The sequence below is a fragment of the Protopterus annectens genome, chromosome 8.part0, assembly GCF_019279795.1.
Source record: "Protopterus annectens isolate FY-2018-M chromosome 8.part0, PAN1.0, whole genome shotgun sequence".
NCBI classification, from domain to species: Eukaryota; Metazoa; Chordata; order Ceratodontiformes; family Protopteridae; genus Protopterus; species Protopterus annectens.
In genome coordinates, this window is record NC_056741.1 from 866,523,088 (window position 1) to 866,542,716 (window position 19,629).

Sequence of the window (19,629 nt, forward strand, 5' to 3'; positions counted from 1 at the left end):
AATTCACTTTCACCATCCCTGGCCAGCTCCTGCAGTCACCAAAGCCACTAACTGAAGTTTGATCACCTGCACCTTTATCCAGTCTTTATCTCTGTACATCACAAAGCTGGCCTGTTTCTGATCATTTTTGCTCACTGGTAAGGTAAATGCAGCCAGTCCTGGATATCTACAGTTCCATCATGGCTGTAAAAAGGAAGTTTTGCAGTGTCGCTCTTTTAGCCGTTTTCCCCAAATCTGAGATTGAATATGCTCTTTTGACTTATGGAATTCTTACCTTCACATCAAGGTAAGGCAAGTGCATCAAATGCATTTATATCAGTATCGAGACAACTTTTCTAGTTCTTGTCCTTACGTTTTGACATCTGTTCTTCACCCATAATTGCCAAGTGTGTGGTCATTGCAGCAACAAAACTTGAGGTATAGGACTTTACGGCTTTCCTATTCTAGAAAACTGATTTATGGTAGTACATACAGAAGAGACTCCTGTCCAAGCAAGATGTCAACAGTCAACCATTTAGGATTTCTAGATGTCCTAGTGCATTCCATAATCAATCAATCACCATAATCAGGCTATTGTTTAGACTCTATATTAGTAAAGGCTTTGTCACTGTAAGGTATGCAAATCATTCTCTTTCTGTTATGCCTTCTTTTCAAATTCATTGACTTAAAAACTAATAATAAGGACTCTCTTTTATGGATTCTAAGGGTGGGCTATCATTTCCTCCTGTCAAAGTTAAACTTTATCTTTTTAAGAAATTCCTTTATTTACTGACTGCAACAAACCCATGACGACTTCTGGTGTGTAATGCAAGTCGGCTAGATAAGTGAACTTGGCCCTGTGATACCACATTCAAAATAAAATCTGTACCTCTATCATTGTTATCAGTAAAATTCCTGCATTTGCATGTCCTTTATATTTAGAGATCAAAGTAAGGAAATTCATTTTCTGACTTTTTGTTAGTACTTGTACTGAAATATTATAAGGAAAAGTCTTCCTTTTGTCTGTCAAATGGAGCATTGCTGTCATGCAGCAGACTTCATTTGAAGGGCTAGGTTGTGGTTGTGCCCTCTCAGAGGTGATTGCATTTTTTTGCAACCTCCCAGTCCCCCATTTTGGTGAGGAACTTGAAACCAAGCAGGTCATGTGAAACAGCTTTTTTGAAGTCTTCTGGTTGCAGATTGGTGACACCTGTGACTGAGATTTCATATCTGGTGTCCTTCTCAGCCTGTCTAAACTTGTTAGCCCTGAATGAAGAAAAACTGCTGGGTGGGGCTGTACTAGACCCCATGTCTCAAGCTAAGTGATTCTGGGATTTTATTTGGCTGTTGGCAGGTGATGGAGTGGCAAGTGTGGGAATTCATCCATAGGGGCCTTTTTCAGATGTCTGCACCAGTGTGTGTTGGTTTGCATTAGACCCTCATCTGCTTGACACCTTATGTATGCAAATATCACATATATTCACTCTTGTACATGCACATGTGCGTGCACACACAGACACACATGCACACCCTAATTCACACCAGCCTTCTCAAAGTCAGATTCTTGAGTGGGCAAAGGGTGCAAACCCTCTCCCCTGTTGATGGTCTGTGGTGGTTAGACACAGGGAGGTCTTTTTTCATTTAAATACCTTTATTGAATTATCACTTAAGGCACGGCCACACACGTTAATTTTTTTTCATTTACACACATTTTATATATATATATATATATGTATATATATGTATATATATATATACATATATATAAATATATATATATATATATATATATATATATATATATATATATATATATTTTTTTTTTTTACAACAGCTTTCATTTAGTTCAGTATTACATAAATTGCTCAGTCTCTACCTTCCTTTAAATCTCAGTCCTCTCCCTGAAACATTGCTACTTGCATTTTTCCCAAAATTTACATTTATTTCTAAGTAGTTTGCTGCTTTATTTTCTTAAGGTCCCATTTCTAGTTCTTGTATCTCTTTTCCAGTATCACATGCTTCAGATACAGTTGGCTTAGATTTGATTTCTATTTTCTAGTGATTGATATTTTTTGGCAGCCAATAGAATTGAAACTTAATAAGGTCTTACTATATTTAGACAATTCAGGTCATATCCCAGCTTAAAAGAATAATTTCCTTAGTCAGTCATTTGGTCCCCCAATATTTCCAACAGATATTCTGTATGGAATTTTTAAAATCTGCCAGCTCATTATATTAGCAAAAAATGCGTTCCTAGTGACATCTTTCTTTCCCATCACACCTCCAACATTTGCTGTCTACCTGAGGAATAAATTTCTGAAGTATGCTTGGGGTATAAAAACACTTATGAAAACACTTCCAAGCAAAAATCCTGAACCTTGTGCTCTTTGTTGCATACTTGGGAGCCATACTTACGTTCTCCCATTGTTCCTTTGTAAATTGTATTTCCAGTCTCTGTTCTTACCTCTGATTGACTTATAGTTATAATACAATATTTTATATGCCCTACTAAGTATCCCTTTTTTCAGAACATCTTCTATTCCAGATTCAACTAAAAACACTACCAGAGCAGGTCTTTCACTTAGAAACTACCCTGCCCCTTTATGTTTGCCTATATTCTTTCAATTCTTGGTAGGGAAGGCAGTCTTTGACCTGCTGTTCATTCTTCTTCTTGGACTTATCCCACTGTATTATCTTTCCCTCTCTAGTTATTTGCTCTTGATGTCTTGTTTCCTTTGCAAGATTTCTCCACCCCTCATCTGTTTTTTGTATACCTACTAGTAATCATGCCTATTGGCAACATTTCCTTTCTCCATTCCTGTGTTGGCTTAGTTCTTGGAATACTTTCTGCAACTTTGTAAATATAATCTGTATGGCTGTCATTCTGTCCTTTATTTCTTGACACTCCATCCATCATCATCATCATCCTTTTTCCACTTTGAATTATAAGCTTGTGTTTATATAATATTTATGACATTTAACTGCATAACTAAAATATCCCCTCAAATCAGGTAGTCCTAAACCATCTTGTACTACTCTGGAGGATCAGCTTAGCCTCCCCGTCTTCAGTCTTGCCCCATTCATAGATTCATAGATTAGTACTAGGCTAGCTGCCCTTGCGAGGAATTTTAAGCCTAGCCAATTATCCCGTGTGAGACTCAAACCCTGCACCTTGTGTTTGTAACACCTTAACCATAACCCATGCACATCCTCCTCCCAGATAAGTTCCTTCAACTCTTTATTAATTATTGTCCACAAGTTCTCATTTGGTTGATAAAAAATGTCTGACTTGTATATAAAATCAAAGGAACTAAACATATTGTCATTGTTTGTATCTTATTAACAATATCCAGAAACAACAGCTTCCAGTTTCTTTGTTTTTGTATTATATTTTTCTTTAGTCTCTTCCAACATATCCTTAGCTGCCATAGCAGAAGTCTTTTTAATCCTTACTCCTAAGTACTTCATCTTATCCTGTCCCCATAAATATGGGCATTGCTGAATCAATTTGTGTGTGGGTACATAATTTATAACTATATCTTTTGCTTTATCTTCATTAATTTTATACCCTGAAAAAACTTGAAACTGGGTCAAAGTGTTCCACCACATCAAAATGTCCTTCTGAATTTATCAAGTACAAAATAATTTCATTTGCAAATAAAGCCAGCATTTATTGATCACCATATAAATTGTATTGCTTATTTTCTTTGACAATGGTTCTAAATATAAAACAAAGGGGAAAGGAGGACACCCTGCCTGGTTCCTCTGTACAAACATAACTTGTATGAGAAGAACCCCTCCACTTTAATTTTTGCCTCCAGATCTTTCATATATCCTCGTAATTAATCTTATTGCGTCAGGGGATACTAATGCTTCTATTGCCCTACTCATAAAATCTCAACTTACTCTGTTAAACGCTTTCTCTGCGTTATGACCCACCAACAGCAGCATTTTCTTATATTCTGCTTCTCTCAGGATCCTTATTGTCCTATCAATAATGTCAAACGTTTGCTCTCCTCATTGATCCATGTCCATATCTGTCAATTTCAGCCACACATTTGTAATTCTCTTAGCTAGTATAGACATAAACATTTTGTAAACATGGTTTGAAATGAAATTGATCTATATGAAGCTTGGTCCACAGGGTCTTTACTCTATGGATAATATAACCACCACAGATTTTTTCCAAGATGTTGTTTCCCCTCCTTTAAAGACACGGATGTATTTGCCCTGGGTGATCATTAAAGTTTAGAGTCCTCTTTTACCTGTTCATTTTAGTGCATTGTTTTTTGGCTGGAGGCCTTAGATACATTCTTTTTCCATTTATCCATGAGAGTGAAGTACTTGTGATTGTGCCCTGTCCTTAGACCCGATCTTGAAGGGGTGTCATCATAGAAGCCCTGAGGCACTCCTGTTCCACTCTGCTGCTGTCTCTTATGGAGTTCATATTTTATTTCACCCTCTGGCAGGCTGAAGTGACAAGTTTTGTGGGTATCTTCAGGCTGACTTCTAGATGGTCTTGTGGGACACACTTTTTCCCCCCTGAAGTCTTAATCTTCCCCTTCATGAGTGGACAGAGTGACTAAGTAGAAGGATAAGGATGTTTAAGCAGGTTTTCCCTGTTACTGTTTGTGTGTGTAGGGTCCTTAAATGTGTTCTGCATATGTTCAGATTCAAGTCTGTCTTTCTGAGGTAGTACTAGGGCCTGAAGCCTCATCTGGTGTAATTGATTATGGAGGTTCTGTTAAATTCTGAGTCCTTTGCCATCTTGTTGAAACTTCATTTAGGCATTTGTCTTTTAGCTGCATTCAAAGCCTTGAATTATGTAGTGAACACCTTTATGTGCATGTGTAGGTGGGCCTGATTGAGTTTGTCTAGAGTTGTAAGTTTGCAGAGAGGCCCTTCTGCTAGATTAGATGCTACTTCTGATGGGACAGGACAGTTTTTATTTATTTATTTTTTTGGGGGGGGAGGGGGGGTTGCAGTGAGTATGGCATGTCTTCCTGGCTTGACGGGCTTTAGGGCTGACTGTTCATGGCCTCTCGCCCAAGGTAGGTTTCCTGGTCCCAGCTGTAGGGAAAAGCTTTGGATTCTTGCTGGTTTTAGTGCTGTCTTTCTGGGATCTTAGTAGGCATGCTGTCAAGGAGACCATTGAGTAGGCTATCTTGGTTTCTCAAGAGCACTGTCTGGTGAACTGACTTGCTCAGAGTTGCACAATTGGCATTTGAAGGCTGAGGGACTCCACCCCTGGATTACAGAAATCAGATGTTAACATCTCGTAGCATTAATCCTCCATGCTGTGAGTCTTGCTGTTCCTTTCTTCCTTGTGATTTTACTACTTGTGATTCTGCTGTGTTTTCGGGCCCCTTCAAAGAAGCTCTTTATTATTTGATATTATTGATACATTCTTACTATATCAGTTAATATGTGAAAGGGACCATCCTTGATTCATCTGAGACTGTGTCGCTCTATTCCCATTTGAGTGGGCAGTCTTTCAGGTTAGCCTCTGCTTTTGGGTTTCCTCTGAATCGGGCAGGTGTATGTTAGTATATGTTGTAGTAACAAGGAAAGTGCAGATCTTCATTATTTGTTGCTTTGCAGGAGGGTTACATTGTTGGATTGTGGGGAGTCAAACAAGTATGTGAGAAGTATGAGCATACCATTGTAGGCAACACATTATGTCATGGCATGTGTTGTAATAAGTGTGTTTCTGTCTGTTTGCATGGAAACTTATAAAAGAGTTTCTTTGTAATATTTTTCTACTGCTCTGCAAGACCATTAAGCCTTTCTTCCTTTCAGTCACTGAGGGTTGAGTAGGGGGACTAGTTTTGTCATTCACTGAGCTTCCGGGGTTTTCCCTGCAAGCTCCATTGTTACCTCAATATACATGCTTGCTGAGACCCCAGTGGTTGGAGTGCAGTGGGTATCTACAGAAGGTGTTGCTTCCATGACTGACATCCCTCAATTAACCATGCCCTTTAAAAACAAGTACCTGTTTTAGACCCTCAGTCTCAACTGGAGATTGTAAATGGAAATCATGCATCCCTAACCCTTTCAACAGAGAGAGATGGACAAGTTCTACTTTCTCACTTACTCGCCATCTCCTAAACTTCTAATTGAACTTGGGATATCTAAGGCATAGTTAAAAGTTTCTTTCTCCATGTCATGGCTCTGGCTAAATACTGATTGGTGGAGAGTCTAACCTAAATTATGACCCACCAGTGAGAGTCCTCCACATATCAACTAATATGGTAAGATTCTGTCTGTTATTTCATCCAAATACACTTTTTCTAGCACTGTTGGCAGCCTCTGTATCAGTGGTCCAACTGGCCCATCTGCATGTGCATATTGTTCAGTGGTTTGTGAGGTCCCAGTGGTCTTAGAGTGTATGGGCATAGATAACTGGATTCTGCTTTCTCCTTCCTGCTAGGGCCATCTTTCTGGATGCTGACATTTTGCAATGGTAAACATAGATACAACCATTGTAGGATATTTAGCTTGTTTCAGGCAGTACTCCATCGAGGGCCTATGGTCCCCATAAGATGTTCACATGGCATCAACATTGTAGAGATGAGATCTCCTTGAGCATCCTAGCTGTTGTATGTGGCCTAAGATTATAGATGTCTTGTACTGAGTATGTGCTTTAGGTAATGGATCTTTTAAAGTTTGTCAGATCACCCCAGAACTAATCCTAGGGAGGAAATTGACCTCTTTAACTTGGGTGGCTGAATTTCTCTTTAGAGTTTTAGCTGAATTTATGCCATCAGTTTTAGGGTTATCCTGTAGCAATGGTCAATCCGTGGGAGTGGTCAGGAGAGGCTATGTATCTTCTGAGGATGGAAGAGAAAATATTCAGTTCAGTTTACATTATCCTTTAAAGTAGCAGCAAGGGGAGGAGGTACGACATAATTTTGTTTAGGAATCTGCACTCCTTCTGCATTATGGGAAACAGATGTTTGTGGTTTGCCCTTCTTCTAGGTCACTTGCTCATCCATTTGGACAAATGGCAGATGTGTTGTATTCCAACTAGCAGATTTCTTCCCTCATGGCATAGTACCTTAATTCCAGTGGGAATGGTCCTAGGCGCAGCTTTATGGTTTCACCAGTCTGTCTTCCAAGTGGAGATTTCTCTGGCTGGTAGCCTCAAGAAAAGGTTTCTGTTACCCCATTAGTGGACTTTTTCAAGGCAGCATTCTTCTATGAGTTTTCTTTTCCAAGGAATGAGATATCCCAGTGATGAGCCTCTTCATTCCCTTGGTAAATGCTGAATATAGTGAGTTCTTTGTTTTCACTGGTGAATGCTGAATACAGTGACTTTTGATTCTTCTATCACCCAGCAGCCTTCGTGGGGATATATTTTCATTACTGTGCTAGTAAGTTGTTTTGCCCTACTGACCTTAACAATGCTTATCCCATTATCTCTTATTTTATATATTTTTATTAGAGATAATCAGGAGTCAGTCCAGGTGATTTTTGCCCCTTTCTGGGTTTATCAGGCTTGGTTTCCAACTCTTTTTAGAGCACATACTCACCCCCCAGAAGTTTCTATTTACTGCAGCTTGCTGGTTACACATTGGGTGTATGTTATCTATCTCTTCATAGTCTGCCTATGTCAGCACGATTCCTGTGATTGGCTTAGTAGCCAGGAATCTAGAGCTGCTGGACAGCTTTGAAAGTATTTTGTAAACTGCTCGGAAGTCCTATGCCAGAAAGAGTCTAAGGTGGGTTGAGTTCTTCTTTGGATGGCTCATAAAGCTCTGATGCCTCACCATTGTCTGCCTTCCTTATTTATTATCTTGTTTTCATCGTTGTTTGATTACTATAAGCTGTTTCTTCATTAAGAAACTTTGTCTGCCATCCGTGATCTTCATGAAGAGGAAGATGGTTGTTCTTTGACTTCCTTTAAATTTACAAGATCTTGTATGGAGTCCTTCAGCTCAGACCTCCTGTGAGATCCAGATTTTACTCTAGGGAAGCTAACTTTTCCACCATTTGAACTTCTGCTGAGTTAATTTTTCTACTTATGGAAGACTGTGTCGCATCTGCCAGAAGGAACTCAGAGCTTCACTGCTCAGTTGCTAAATAGCTACAATGCATGTTTTGCATGGACCGGATCTCTTCAGATCCAGCCGTTAATTTATCCTTTTGGTAGCTTTCTTCCAGAACCTGGACCAGTCTGTGCAGTTTTCTTCCTGACTGAATGAACTCCCAAGGAATTCTTTCTTTATGTCGTGGGTGTTATTATACTGCTGCATTACTACACTAATAGAACAATCCATTTGCACTAAGACAAGCAGTTCTTCCCTGTCTTTTGTTAAAGGCAAAAAGACACAAAGGTTTCCAAATAATGTTTTCCAAAATGACTGGCCATCTGCATTCCATTCTGTTGTGATGAACGTGGAAATCCTTTGAAGGAAACAGTTTTTAAGTATTATTTTATAGGGGTAATTGTTTAATTAGTGGCCTTCCTTAGAAACTGGCTGTAAGGATTTCTTGAACAAACTTTTTTCAGTTTTCCTGCATTGAAAGGAGACAAGCAAATCTACTTGAGATGATCATCACATCTGGATCAAGTCCTGTCACACCTTTACATGGTCTGCAGTGCATGTCTTTGGCAAATGTTAACAAACTGTATGCTATTTCTAGCTCAGAGATGTCTGTTTTTAGGTCTGTCCTCTGTAATGTTTCTCTGTAGTCCCACCATCTGGGAATTTTCTTTGGGAGCACTACTTGTGGTGCAGTTGGAGTGGGATCCTATTGCAAAAACATTTTAAAGTAATGTACATAGCTTTGGCAAGGTATTCGTTATAATTAAGCATGTGTGAGGTGACTATCTAGTTGTAGGAGAGGTCCCAAACTTGGTTTCTTTTCTTATTCAGCTTTACAGTAGGCTTGAGCTTAAACTGTATAAAATGGTGTTTTTTTACTACTGTTATTTTTTGTAGTAGATTTTTTTTTAGTTGCATCTGGTAAGATCTGGTTGAGGAAGGGGGAGACCACCATGACCTGGCTGCTGCTGATAGCAGCAAGGATAAGTCTAAGAAAGATGGTGGTGAGTATTAACCTGACTAATTTTCTAAATATGGAAATTAAAAAACTTGAGTGAGATAATGCTGCCAGATTGTCCTTTCAGAGTTGTAATATTATAGTGAGTATTAATATTTTTTGTTCCCTCTTTTTATTTTGACACCCCCACTGCCATTCCCACTTAGTTTGAATGTTTTTATGTTTTTCTCTTTTTTCATTTATTTTCCTGTTTCCAATTCAGTTTGAAATATATCCAGACCATTAAATCCACAGTAGACATGAAGGCGCGTGACCTTCATCGGCAGAGCGATGAGTACATTTCCATTTATCTCTCTCCAAAGACGTACGATTGTGCCTTGCTAGCCACAGGCTCCACATTCAACGTGGTAGAAGCAATTTTGACTGGCAAGGTGAGTGCTGCTTTGAGCTTTAGGTAGCTTTTTAGTGTGCTTGGCATTGCCATTTTGTTCTATATTAACAATTTCCTTCCACCATGTTTCTGTTTGTTCAGATTTATAGTGGTTGTTTAATTAACAGCAGTAATTTTAGTTCTGGGAAAGAGAACACAATCTCCCACCTGCAGTCTTCTTGATGTGAAACTTGCAAGTAAGTGAAAAAGTATTTCACTGTAGGAGTTTATGTATGCAGAATTTTAGCTTGCTTCTCCAAATCAAACTACATTTGAACTGTTTACACAGCAGGTCATCATCCGTTATGCCTGCCACTGTATTCCTTACTGTTGTATAATTGGCTTGGCATTCAGCCAGAAATCCAGAGCAGTTAGCATGTCAAGGAACCTGCAACCCCCCTCTACCCTATACACGCATTCATGAAGGTATGTGCAGTATCGGAATGCTTGTAGTACAGTGAAGAGTTATTTTTCTTGTTTGGCTGGATCACTCCAGAAAGTATAACTATGTCTTTGAAGCTACTTTCATCTTAGGTACTGATTTGGCCCAATTATTTAGTTAAGTTTGGATTATTTATTCATTTTCCATTGCAGAGGACCCAGACCCTATCCTGGCATTCAGTGGCTCATGGTTTAGAGGCTTATTCTGAGAGTGGAGCTAACCCATTGCTTCTTAAGAGTGTACATGTATGGCATGCTCATTTATGGGTGAGTATGAGGAATGCCAGTTCACTTGCAGCACAAATGTGGGAGGAAACCAGAGCACCTGATGCAAACCTAGACATACCCAAGGAGGGTGTACAGACTCTGCACAAAGGACACCATAACTGAGAACTGAATCAGAGAGCCAAGTTCTGTGAGACAGCACTGATGTCTGCTGTGTGGTCTGATTTGATTTATACTGTTTAAGAAAAAAATGTGTACAGCACAGATTGGGTTGGAAGTTCTTTGACATCTTGTTTACTTGGCTTTGCATGGCTGTGAGAACATGTATTTTACAAATTTCAGGAATGCCTTTGTCTTTAGACACTGTTTTTGACCAGAAATATGCTTCTCTATGCTCTTAATAGGACAGAGATCTTTGCTGTAGAAGAGTTTTTCCTTCATCAGACAAGCTGTTTAGAAGAAGGCTGAGTGCATTACTTCTAATATTTTTTTGTCTGTTAACACTATAATTTCTAAATGCAGGTATTTGATGATGTAAATTTTCATTCATTCCTCAACAAGTGGGTTTGAATTCGACCCTAGTATTTGACTCAGCCACTTTTTACAGCTCGTGGATACTGAAAACTCTTGAGCTCCTCCCTTACCCTTAATGCTGTAGTCCCCTGACATATCTCAGATCTCATTTGTCACCTTCACATACGGATGTGGTTGCTGTTAGCTTTCGTGTTTTAGTGTTATATAGTCTTATTTGTGAGCAAAATAGGGTATTTTCTTTTTTATACCCTTTCTAGTTATTTTCTGTAATGTATTCCTTCCTTACCCTTCCTACACTTATGTGTGTAATTTAGCATACCATTGTTGGTAATCTTTTCTCTCCTGCTATCATACCCTTGTTAACTTATTTAATTACCATTGTTGGTAATTATTCACTTTCTCTTTTTTTTTTTTTTTCTTTCCTTTCCTTTCCCTATTAGGTCTGTAGTCTGTTTTTTTTTTTTCCTTACCAATATAGCTGAAAAACCATTTTGAATGGATTTAAAAAATGCAAAGTTTGTGGGCATAAAATCCCTCTTACAGATGCACATGATTCTTGTGCGTACTATTTAGGCTAAGCTTTTTTGAAAGAGCCTTTCGACATATGCAAGGACTTTAATCTACGGGCTTTAGTGGACTGCAAAAATCTTATTTTGAAAGGTTTATTACAGACTTCCTTTTCTGAGTCTTTATCTGAAGGTCAGACCTTCAAGAGATTAGAAAAGGAGTCCAGAAAGCGTCTTTCAGACTCTTCCTGATCCTCCAGTCCTAGCTCTGATCCTACAGTTGAACCTCCTCTCAAGGTGTCTAAGCGATTGGATCTGAGTTCATCTGATCCAAAGACTAAACCCTCAGATCTGATGAATTCGGATAACCATTCTGTATCATCCGATCTGACACACTTGGAGCTGAAGAAGCTCCCTAGGACCCAACGTGCATCATCTATAGGTCCTGTTCCTTTCCATCTTTAATCATCTTTCCTACAGAGATGCCATCATTCTAGTACCCCTTCAGTGACCTCTTCTTCCTGTTCTTCCAGGAGTCTGACAGAAGCAGATGTGGATAGAATGATGAGGTTTCTCTCAGCACAAATACAGATGGGAGTTCTCCCGGCTCCCACCTCATCAAGTCCGGAGACCTTTACCAGTACTTCTCCACCTGTTTTAGCTCCTTCTCTGGTCCAACCTTCTGAGTTGTTGGATCCAAGATTTCCAGAACTATCTTTGTCGGATCTGAACATTTTTGTATCTTCTGCTCCAATACCTTCTCTGAGTGGACTGTCACCAAGCATGTTGGTGCCAGATGACTCTTGGAGCCGTAGCACCGTTGCTGAATCTGAGGTGTTGAAATTAATTCTGAAGATATTGGAGCCATCTCTGACCCTAGGCACCTCTACTTTGGACAGCTTGAATACGGCGTCTGCCTCAAATGGACTGCCTTCATGTCAGAGGGAGCCAGCAGTCCAGAATCATGTCTTCATGGCACCGTTGTTGCCCTCCTCTCTGGTGCATTCTGCCTTTGGGGTATTGGAGAGAGCCTTCTCTACTCCTAGAGGAAGAAGGGCTCCCCCACCGGAAATCTGTCTTCCCAGTCTCATATGTCTTTGTGCCTGGAGCCTCAGCACTCTATTCCACAGGGACAAGCCAGCCCAAAGTATCCAAACTACCCAGTAGGGTATACTCATATCTTCTGATACTCCTCCAGAACATCCTGCCAAAGAAGTCCCTAAGAAGGGAAGGTGCAAGAGAAGGCACTTAGACTCTCCTCAAGAATCTGTCACAGAAGATACAGATTTTGATGAGGAGGAAGGGTCCCCAAGATCACCACCTGATGACGTCTCCTTTGGAGACATCCTGGAGATCCTCAAGTAAAAGGGTGGTTGGTCTACCAATAACCGTTCCCAAGAGGAATTGGTATTTCTGGAAGATTTTGGGTCTGGCCCATCTACACCAAGGGGTGACTGCCTGCCAATGAGCTCATTGATTTGATCTCTAGGTGGGCATGGAAGAAACCTGACTCTGTTGAGCCAATCCCCAAGAGACCATACATGATCCTGGCACCACCAAAAGGAAGATAATTTTGGAGCAAACTAGTACCAGTAGATGTCATGGTCATAGCGGTGGCCACAAATAAGGAACTCTCAGAACAGAGTTTATACTTCCATCCCCCTAACAGGGAATCTAGGCCATTGTACAGATTTGGGAAACGTATGTATGCTTCATCAACTTTTGCACTTAGGTCACTGAATTATTTGGCACAATTCACCAGACTTGAGAAGGAGTTGATTTGATTAAAGAGCTCTCCAAATCTCTGTCTGGGACCATTATTCAGAGGCAGAGAGGTCGATTGCCTCACAGTTGGCTACCTTATAATGCATTTCAAATTCATCCATGAGGCTCATCTCACATGCAGCTGAAGGTACCTCAAGGGTTGCGGGTTCAGGCATTTCCATTAGGGGACATGGTTGATGCTCCTGTGTGATTTCACAGAGCCTTTCAAGTCCTCTTTCATCAATGTTCCCTTTGATGCAAGTTCTTTGTTTGGCCCCGAAGTTAGACACACTATCCAGATGTGAGCAGGATGATAAGACCCTGTTTGCAGTGGGAGTACATTTGTCGACTCCTCAAAGAACCTTCTTTAGGACTCAACAAGGTGGTTGGAAAATGTGTTTCAGAAAATACCAGGGTCCTTTCTAAGATGTACATGGAGATAGTTCCCTCAGAAGCAGAGGGGGAAACTCTAATAGAAGATGCCGCCTGCATGGCAGAGGAGCCCCACAGAACTAGTGATACAGAGATTCCTTCTCTGACAGACCCTGTCAACACTCCTGAAAGGAGGCCTGATTGGCCACCTGTCAGGGGTGATATATCCCTGCACCAGAGAGCCTGGCTAGAGATTACAAAAGATTCATGGGGGCAGAGGATTTTTTCCAGAGGTTATACAGTTCCCTTTTCCCTACCTCCCCCTTCAACAATAAATAGAATTCCCAATGTTTCACCCAGTCAGAGGGAAGTAGCAACACTAGAATAAAGCTACTAGAAAAAAAAAAGTCATCCAAGATTACTCAAGATTATTTTTAGTGCCAAATAGAACAGGGTCTGGAGTCCAATTTTGGATCTTAGCAATCTGAACAATTCAGTTCCGCACACGAACTTTTGGATGGTCTTGTTTCATTTAATTTTGCCTTTCCTCTACAAGGATGACTAGATGTGCTCATCTTCATCATGCGTACGATCACATAAAAATAAACAGATGATCCAGAAGATGCTTATGCTTCTGGCTGGGAGTCTGTCATAACCAATTCAGAGCTATGCCCTTTGGCCTCACCACAGCCCCAAGCATGGCAGTAGTGATGGATTGCTTGAGACTACACTAATTCCAAGTGCTTCTTTACCTGGACAACTGCCTCATATCCACTCTGACCAGGCATCAGCTGATCAAAGCTAGAGATTATGTACTCCAGTTGTGCTCACTTAGGTATTCCGATCAGTCTCAGTAAATCTCAAATAGAACCAAGTTAACTGCTAAAATTCATAGGAGCATTGTTCAACACTGTATCAATGACAGTCTCCCTTCCCTTGTCAAGGGTACAAATGATTCGATTTCAAGTCCAAGAGATAATTCAAAGTTCCTCACTGTCAGCTCGACTTATTCTACAGGTTTTACAGTTGATGTCTGCTGCCATAATTCTTGTTCCATTATCAAGATATCATATGAGAATTCTTCAGTGGACCCTGGTGACTTAGTAGTACATCCTGTACCAGCCCTTGTCCTCCCAGATCAGAATAATTTAGTCATGCAGATGGTATCTCACGTGGTGGATTTGCTCAGAACTAATTTTACAGAGCCGACTTTTCATACTTTCTCAGCTCAAGGCCATGGTGACCACGGACGCATCCCAATTTGGGGGGGGGGGGGGGCTTCTTGGGAAAGATAGTCCAAGGCACCTAGTCGCCATAAGTGGCCAGCAAAGCATATGAATGATCTAGAAATGAGAGCAGTCCTCCTAGCATTGCAGGCCTTCCAAGACTCTCTCCCTTCGGGAACTATTGCGATTCAGATGGACGGTATGTCAGTAGTCTGGTAGATCATCAAGCAAGGAGTAACCAGATCTTACCCCTTATGTCGAGAAGCTCTGAGGGTATGGCAGTGGGTGATCTCATCTAGTCCGTTTCTGATAGTAATGCACATTTCAGGGGAAATCCAACGTGACAGCAATTCCATCTTATTACCTCACAAGTGGTCTCTCAATGAGAAAATTGTGGAGAAGGTTCTCCTTCAGTGTGGCCAACCATACTGCAACCTCCTTGCATCTCCCCTCAACAAGTGCTGCAGATTTTTTGCCCTGATCCCTATATTGGGCGAGTCATTCAGAGATGCTATCCTTCACAATTGCCACCCCCCAGTCTCCTCTACGCTTACCCCCCCCCCAATCTCCTGATCCCCAAGTTTCTTCAGAAAGTATCTCAACTGAAGAGCACAGTAATCCTCATTACCCATTTATTGGCCTGATCAGATTTGGTTTTCCTTCCTTCGGCCTCATCTAGTTCATACTCCTTGGATCCTGGATCCAATTCCAGACCTTCTGTCTCACCAAACAGACATGATTCACTCGAACATTTTGGGCCTAAAGTTGACTGCATGGTTTCTCCAATTCTTATGATAGCTAGACAGCCAAGGCTGTCTTCCCCTGTCCATCCCATTATTTTGTCCACTTACAAAGCCTCCACTATGTAGATTTACAAAAGTAAATGGAAAAGACTTGTGTTTTGGGCACAAAAAAATGATCTTTTTTCAGCACTAATGTGTGCAGTTCTTGAATTTTTGGCTTCTGTTTTTAATGAAGGGTCCAATTCATCAACCGTTAAAGTACAATTGGCTGCTATTTCTAATTTTCATGTCAGAGTTGACTGTTGTACTTTCTGCTTCATCATGACTCTGCAAGACATTTATAAAAGGGACCTTTTTACTGAAACCCCCCCTTTTAATATCGTACTGCACCATGGGATTTGAATTTATTGTTACAAGCCCTGACTCAACCACCATTTCAGACAGCTGCAAAATGTGAGCTAAAGTTTCTAACCTGGAAAACAATATTTTTGGTAGCCATTACTTTGGCTAGGAGAGTTTCAGAGCTACAAGCCTTTTTGTCTAAACCTACTTATTTGATATTTCATAAAAATAGGGTATCCTAATGAACTAATTCATCTTTTCCTCCTAATGTGGTGTCAGGATCAACTATTAATCAGTCTATTAACTGTCCAGTCTTCCCAAATTTCTCCAACAAAGGGAAGTACATTTTACGTTTGTTGTACATCCACAGACACTTAAGTTTCTATCTGCATAGAACTCACAAATTCAGAAAATCAGATCAATTTGTCTCCTTTTCAGAATCAAGATTGGAAAAGCCAGTTACCAAAATAACTTTAGCTAAGTGGCGAACTGATTACATTTCCTTTGTCTGCGGTAAGTTGGGTTTATTCTTGACAAAACCTTTGAGAGCTCATTCAACTTGATCCATGGCAGTCTCTTCATGATTTATATCCAGATATTCCATGGATGATGTGTGTGCTGCAGCCACTTCAGCTAATCCTCATACTTTTATTGCTCAGTAGAAAGTTGATCTGGTCTCTCGGGGAGGAGCATCCTTCGGCTCAAAAGTACTCAGGAATATCCTTTCTTACGAGTCCTCCCGGGATTCAGGTAGCTGAGGACTGTGTCCCACATGTTGAGGAACAAATGAAAATTGGCAATGTCCAATAAAGAAGTTGTGTACATACCATAAAATTCCATTGGTGTCCATTTTCATTCTTCCTCAACACCAATCTCTCCACCCCCCTACATTTTCGTATTTATGATTTCTGGAAGAGTGAGAGGATAATGGAGGAAGCAACGTTCCTCCTTTTGAGCTCCAGATAGTGGTTTCTCATATATTCATTATTTCTCATGCTGTTTAGCAATAGAGAGCAGCAAACAAGATATGAGGTATGGAAGGGGCTACAGCATTATGGGTAAGGGAGGAGCTCAAGAGTTTGCAGTAGCCACTAGCTGTAAAAAGTGTCCGAGTCTGATCAGAGGGTCATATCTGAACCCACATTTTAAGAAAGAATGAAAATGGACAACACAGAACATTATGGTGAGTATATAACTTATTTTTTTCCAGTTCTCCTGACCTGTGTGTCTTGTATAATCTTTTCTGTCTCTTTTAATCAATTTATAACCTTGCGTCTGTTACCGTTGGCATACTAATATTTGTAACATTGCATTTCTTTCTTCAAACAGTATTTTCGTGTTCCCTGTGGTGTTGTATGCATAAATGTTACCTGTTTAGTTCTGTTTCTAATACCCCATATTAATATTTTGTCTGCTATCACCAATGTATTATTTGTCGGTGTTACATCAGGTACTTTTATTAAAACTGCAGTCCTGGAAAAATGTCCTTCCCCACATATCCAGATAATAACCTCTTTTCCCCCACAGTGATTTTTAAGTTTTTTTTTTCTTCTTAAAATCTGCTATTTAGCAAGTGTTTATAATATCCACTTCTAAATTCCTCAATCATCAATCTTCTCACATCATGTTTTATACTGTAAATTGACAGGGTATTCATGATAACTTTTTTCTCCTTTTATGCATCTTTACCTGCTATAATTTCAACTTTCTATTTTAATGCCACACCGTTTCTTGCTATAATTTTTTTTCTTTTCCAGTCCTCCGTCCAAGTCTTCTTTCCCATCCCGTTCCTGCAAAGGTACAAATTTATATTCTAATCTACTACTGCTTTATTTGAACACATCCCTTTGCACATTATTTACTCCAATTGTTTTCATTTCTTTGCTCACCATCCTTCTCTTTTACCATTTCTTCTTTGTCTTTCTGTTCCCCTAATCCCTTGTTTTTTCATTATCTTTCTCTTAAGTACTTCAGTAATAGTAGAGGTCCATAGGTGTATACTAGGTTAATGACCACTGGTGCCTTTTAAAGCCTAGCCAGGCATCCCAAATCTCCAACAAATTCTGGTACCCTTGTTAAGTGTAAGCAGGTGCTTGGAAAATTAAACATTTACAAGCAGGGGTCTGGGAGATGAAACATTTGCAGGCTCTCTCTATCCATTAAAGACATAGGTGGCAAACCAGGGATGGATTTCTTGTTTCACATCTAATTGCCAAATACATACCTGTCTGTCCGGCAGATCCTATTTATATCACAGACAGTATGCACATCTTCATTTTCCATTCCACTTTCATTATCATCTTCTTGTACCGTAGCATAGTAGAACAAGAAATCTGAAGTAGTTGACTTCATTTGTCAGCAGCCTTTGGGATTCGGATCCGACCTCAGATCTGAGCCGGCAATCTTTCACAACTTAGATCCGAGCTCCTAGCTCCTCCCCTTCACCCATAATCCCCTGCCATCCCTGACTGACCTCAGATCTAGTTTGCCGCGCTTCGGTCAGCAGCTAGATTTTTGAGCTCCTGGTTCGTAGGGTCTTCTGAGTGTTTTTGTGAGAGTTTTTAAAACTTTTTTTATTATCCTTAAGTGTACGAGTGTGTTTTGTGGTCAGGTTTCCCTTTTTAACTAATACCTTTTAGTTAAACTTACCCTCCCTCTCCTTTGCTGGTGCATAGCTTCTGTGTGTTGTGTGTTTGGGGCCTAACGAGTGTGTTTTTTCTTTAAGATGTCTGAGGCCCCAAAACCCATCTTTTCTAAGTGCATCGAGTGTGGCCATAAGCTCTCCCCAGTGGATGGCCACACTCCGTGTGTTCGGTGCCTTGGGGTTGAACACCTTTCCTCTGGGTGTTCCATCTGCATGGCGTTCAACCCCAGGGCACTGAAGGACCAGAGGTCGAAGCTGATCCTAGCGGGACTTTTGCCCCCAGATTCGGCTTCGGCCTCCAGTTCTTCTGTGGCCTCCTCCCTGGCTCCGGCGGCAGCCACTCCTGCCTCCCTCCCTCCGGTCGGGACTCAAACTCCCGCTGCAGCTCCGGAGGAGAGGGAGGCCAGGAAAGAAAAAAGGAGGGAGAAGCACCACAAGCTGCGGGCCGAGGCCTCCGCTTCGGCACTCCCGGCTAAACTGTCTTCTCCCTCCAGGGCTTTCCGGTCTCCTCCTTCTCAGATCCGGTCTCTGTGCTTCTCACCGGGCCCCGAGGAGGAGGAGACCAGATCTCCGTTGAGGTCATCGAGGCGGCATTCCCGGCCAGCCTCTGTGGCCTCGTCGAGATCGACTCGTAGCCTTTCTGACGCAGATTTGGACCGGATGATGCAAAGGTTTCTCCAGGCCCAACTGCAGATGGGAGTGCTCCTGCCTCCCCCCTCCCTTTGGGGGGGAGCTCAACACCTTTCTTTACCTCGATAGCTCCTTCTCTGACCCGCTTCCAGGGTTCTGAGCCTTCGGAACCGAGCAGCCTTGGAGCCGGATATGGGTCGGTGCCGACAGTATCGGGTACTTCGGCACCGACTCTTAACTCGAGCCTGTCGGGTCCGTTTTTGTCGGATCCAGGCTCTCGGAGCCGTGGGCTGAGCGTCGGATCCGAGGGAATCAGTGTGTCTTCGGCTCCGTCTAGGTCGGAGCACACTGGTCCGTCGGATCCGATGGCTTTGGCGCCGAACCCGATCCATCCATTGGATCCGAGCGAGGGTTTGCTGTCGGATTCCAGAGAGAGCGGCTCTCCCTCTGCTTTCGATGTGGTGGAGAGGGCACTGTTGAGTGCTTCCAGGCCCCTGGTCCTTGCTTCGGCTCCGCCCTGCACTCCCTCTCTGTTGGGTCCACACTCCCTCTCTGTTGGGTCCAGCTTCCATCACCTGGCCCCAGGGACAGCCTGCTTTGATGTCCCAGGTCGTTCCCTTGGAACAGGACGTGGCTGGTGAGACGTCCTCGGACAGCCCCCCCGAGGACATCCCTCACAAGCGAAAGTGCAAGAGGAGGCACGTGGACTCCCCCGAGTCCTTGACTGATGACACAGATTTGGATGAAGGGGAAGGCTCCCCTAGGTCACCCCCCGAGGATGTCTCCT

At 41.6% G+C, this 19,629-nt stretch overlaps 1 protein-coding gene across 5 annotated transcripts in view; it reads left to right on the forward strand.

Annotated features, from left to right (window-relative positions):
- HDAC6 (histone deacetylase 6) overlaps window positions 1–19,629 on the forward strand; it is a 1,533,697-nt gene that overhangs the window by 930,511 nt on the left and 583,557 nt on the right. For all 5 annotated transcript variants that reach the window (XM_044080374.1, XM_044080376.1, XM_044080377.1 and 2 more), the window contains exon 18: window positions 9,248–9,416. In XM_044080374.1, the coding sequence (XP_043936309.1) occupies window positions 9,248–9,416 (169 nt within the window). The remainder of the gene's footprint in view (window positions 1–9,247; window positions 9,417–19,629) is intronic.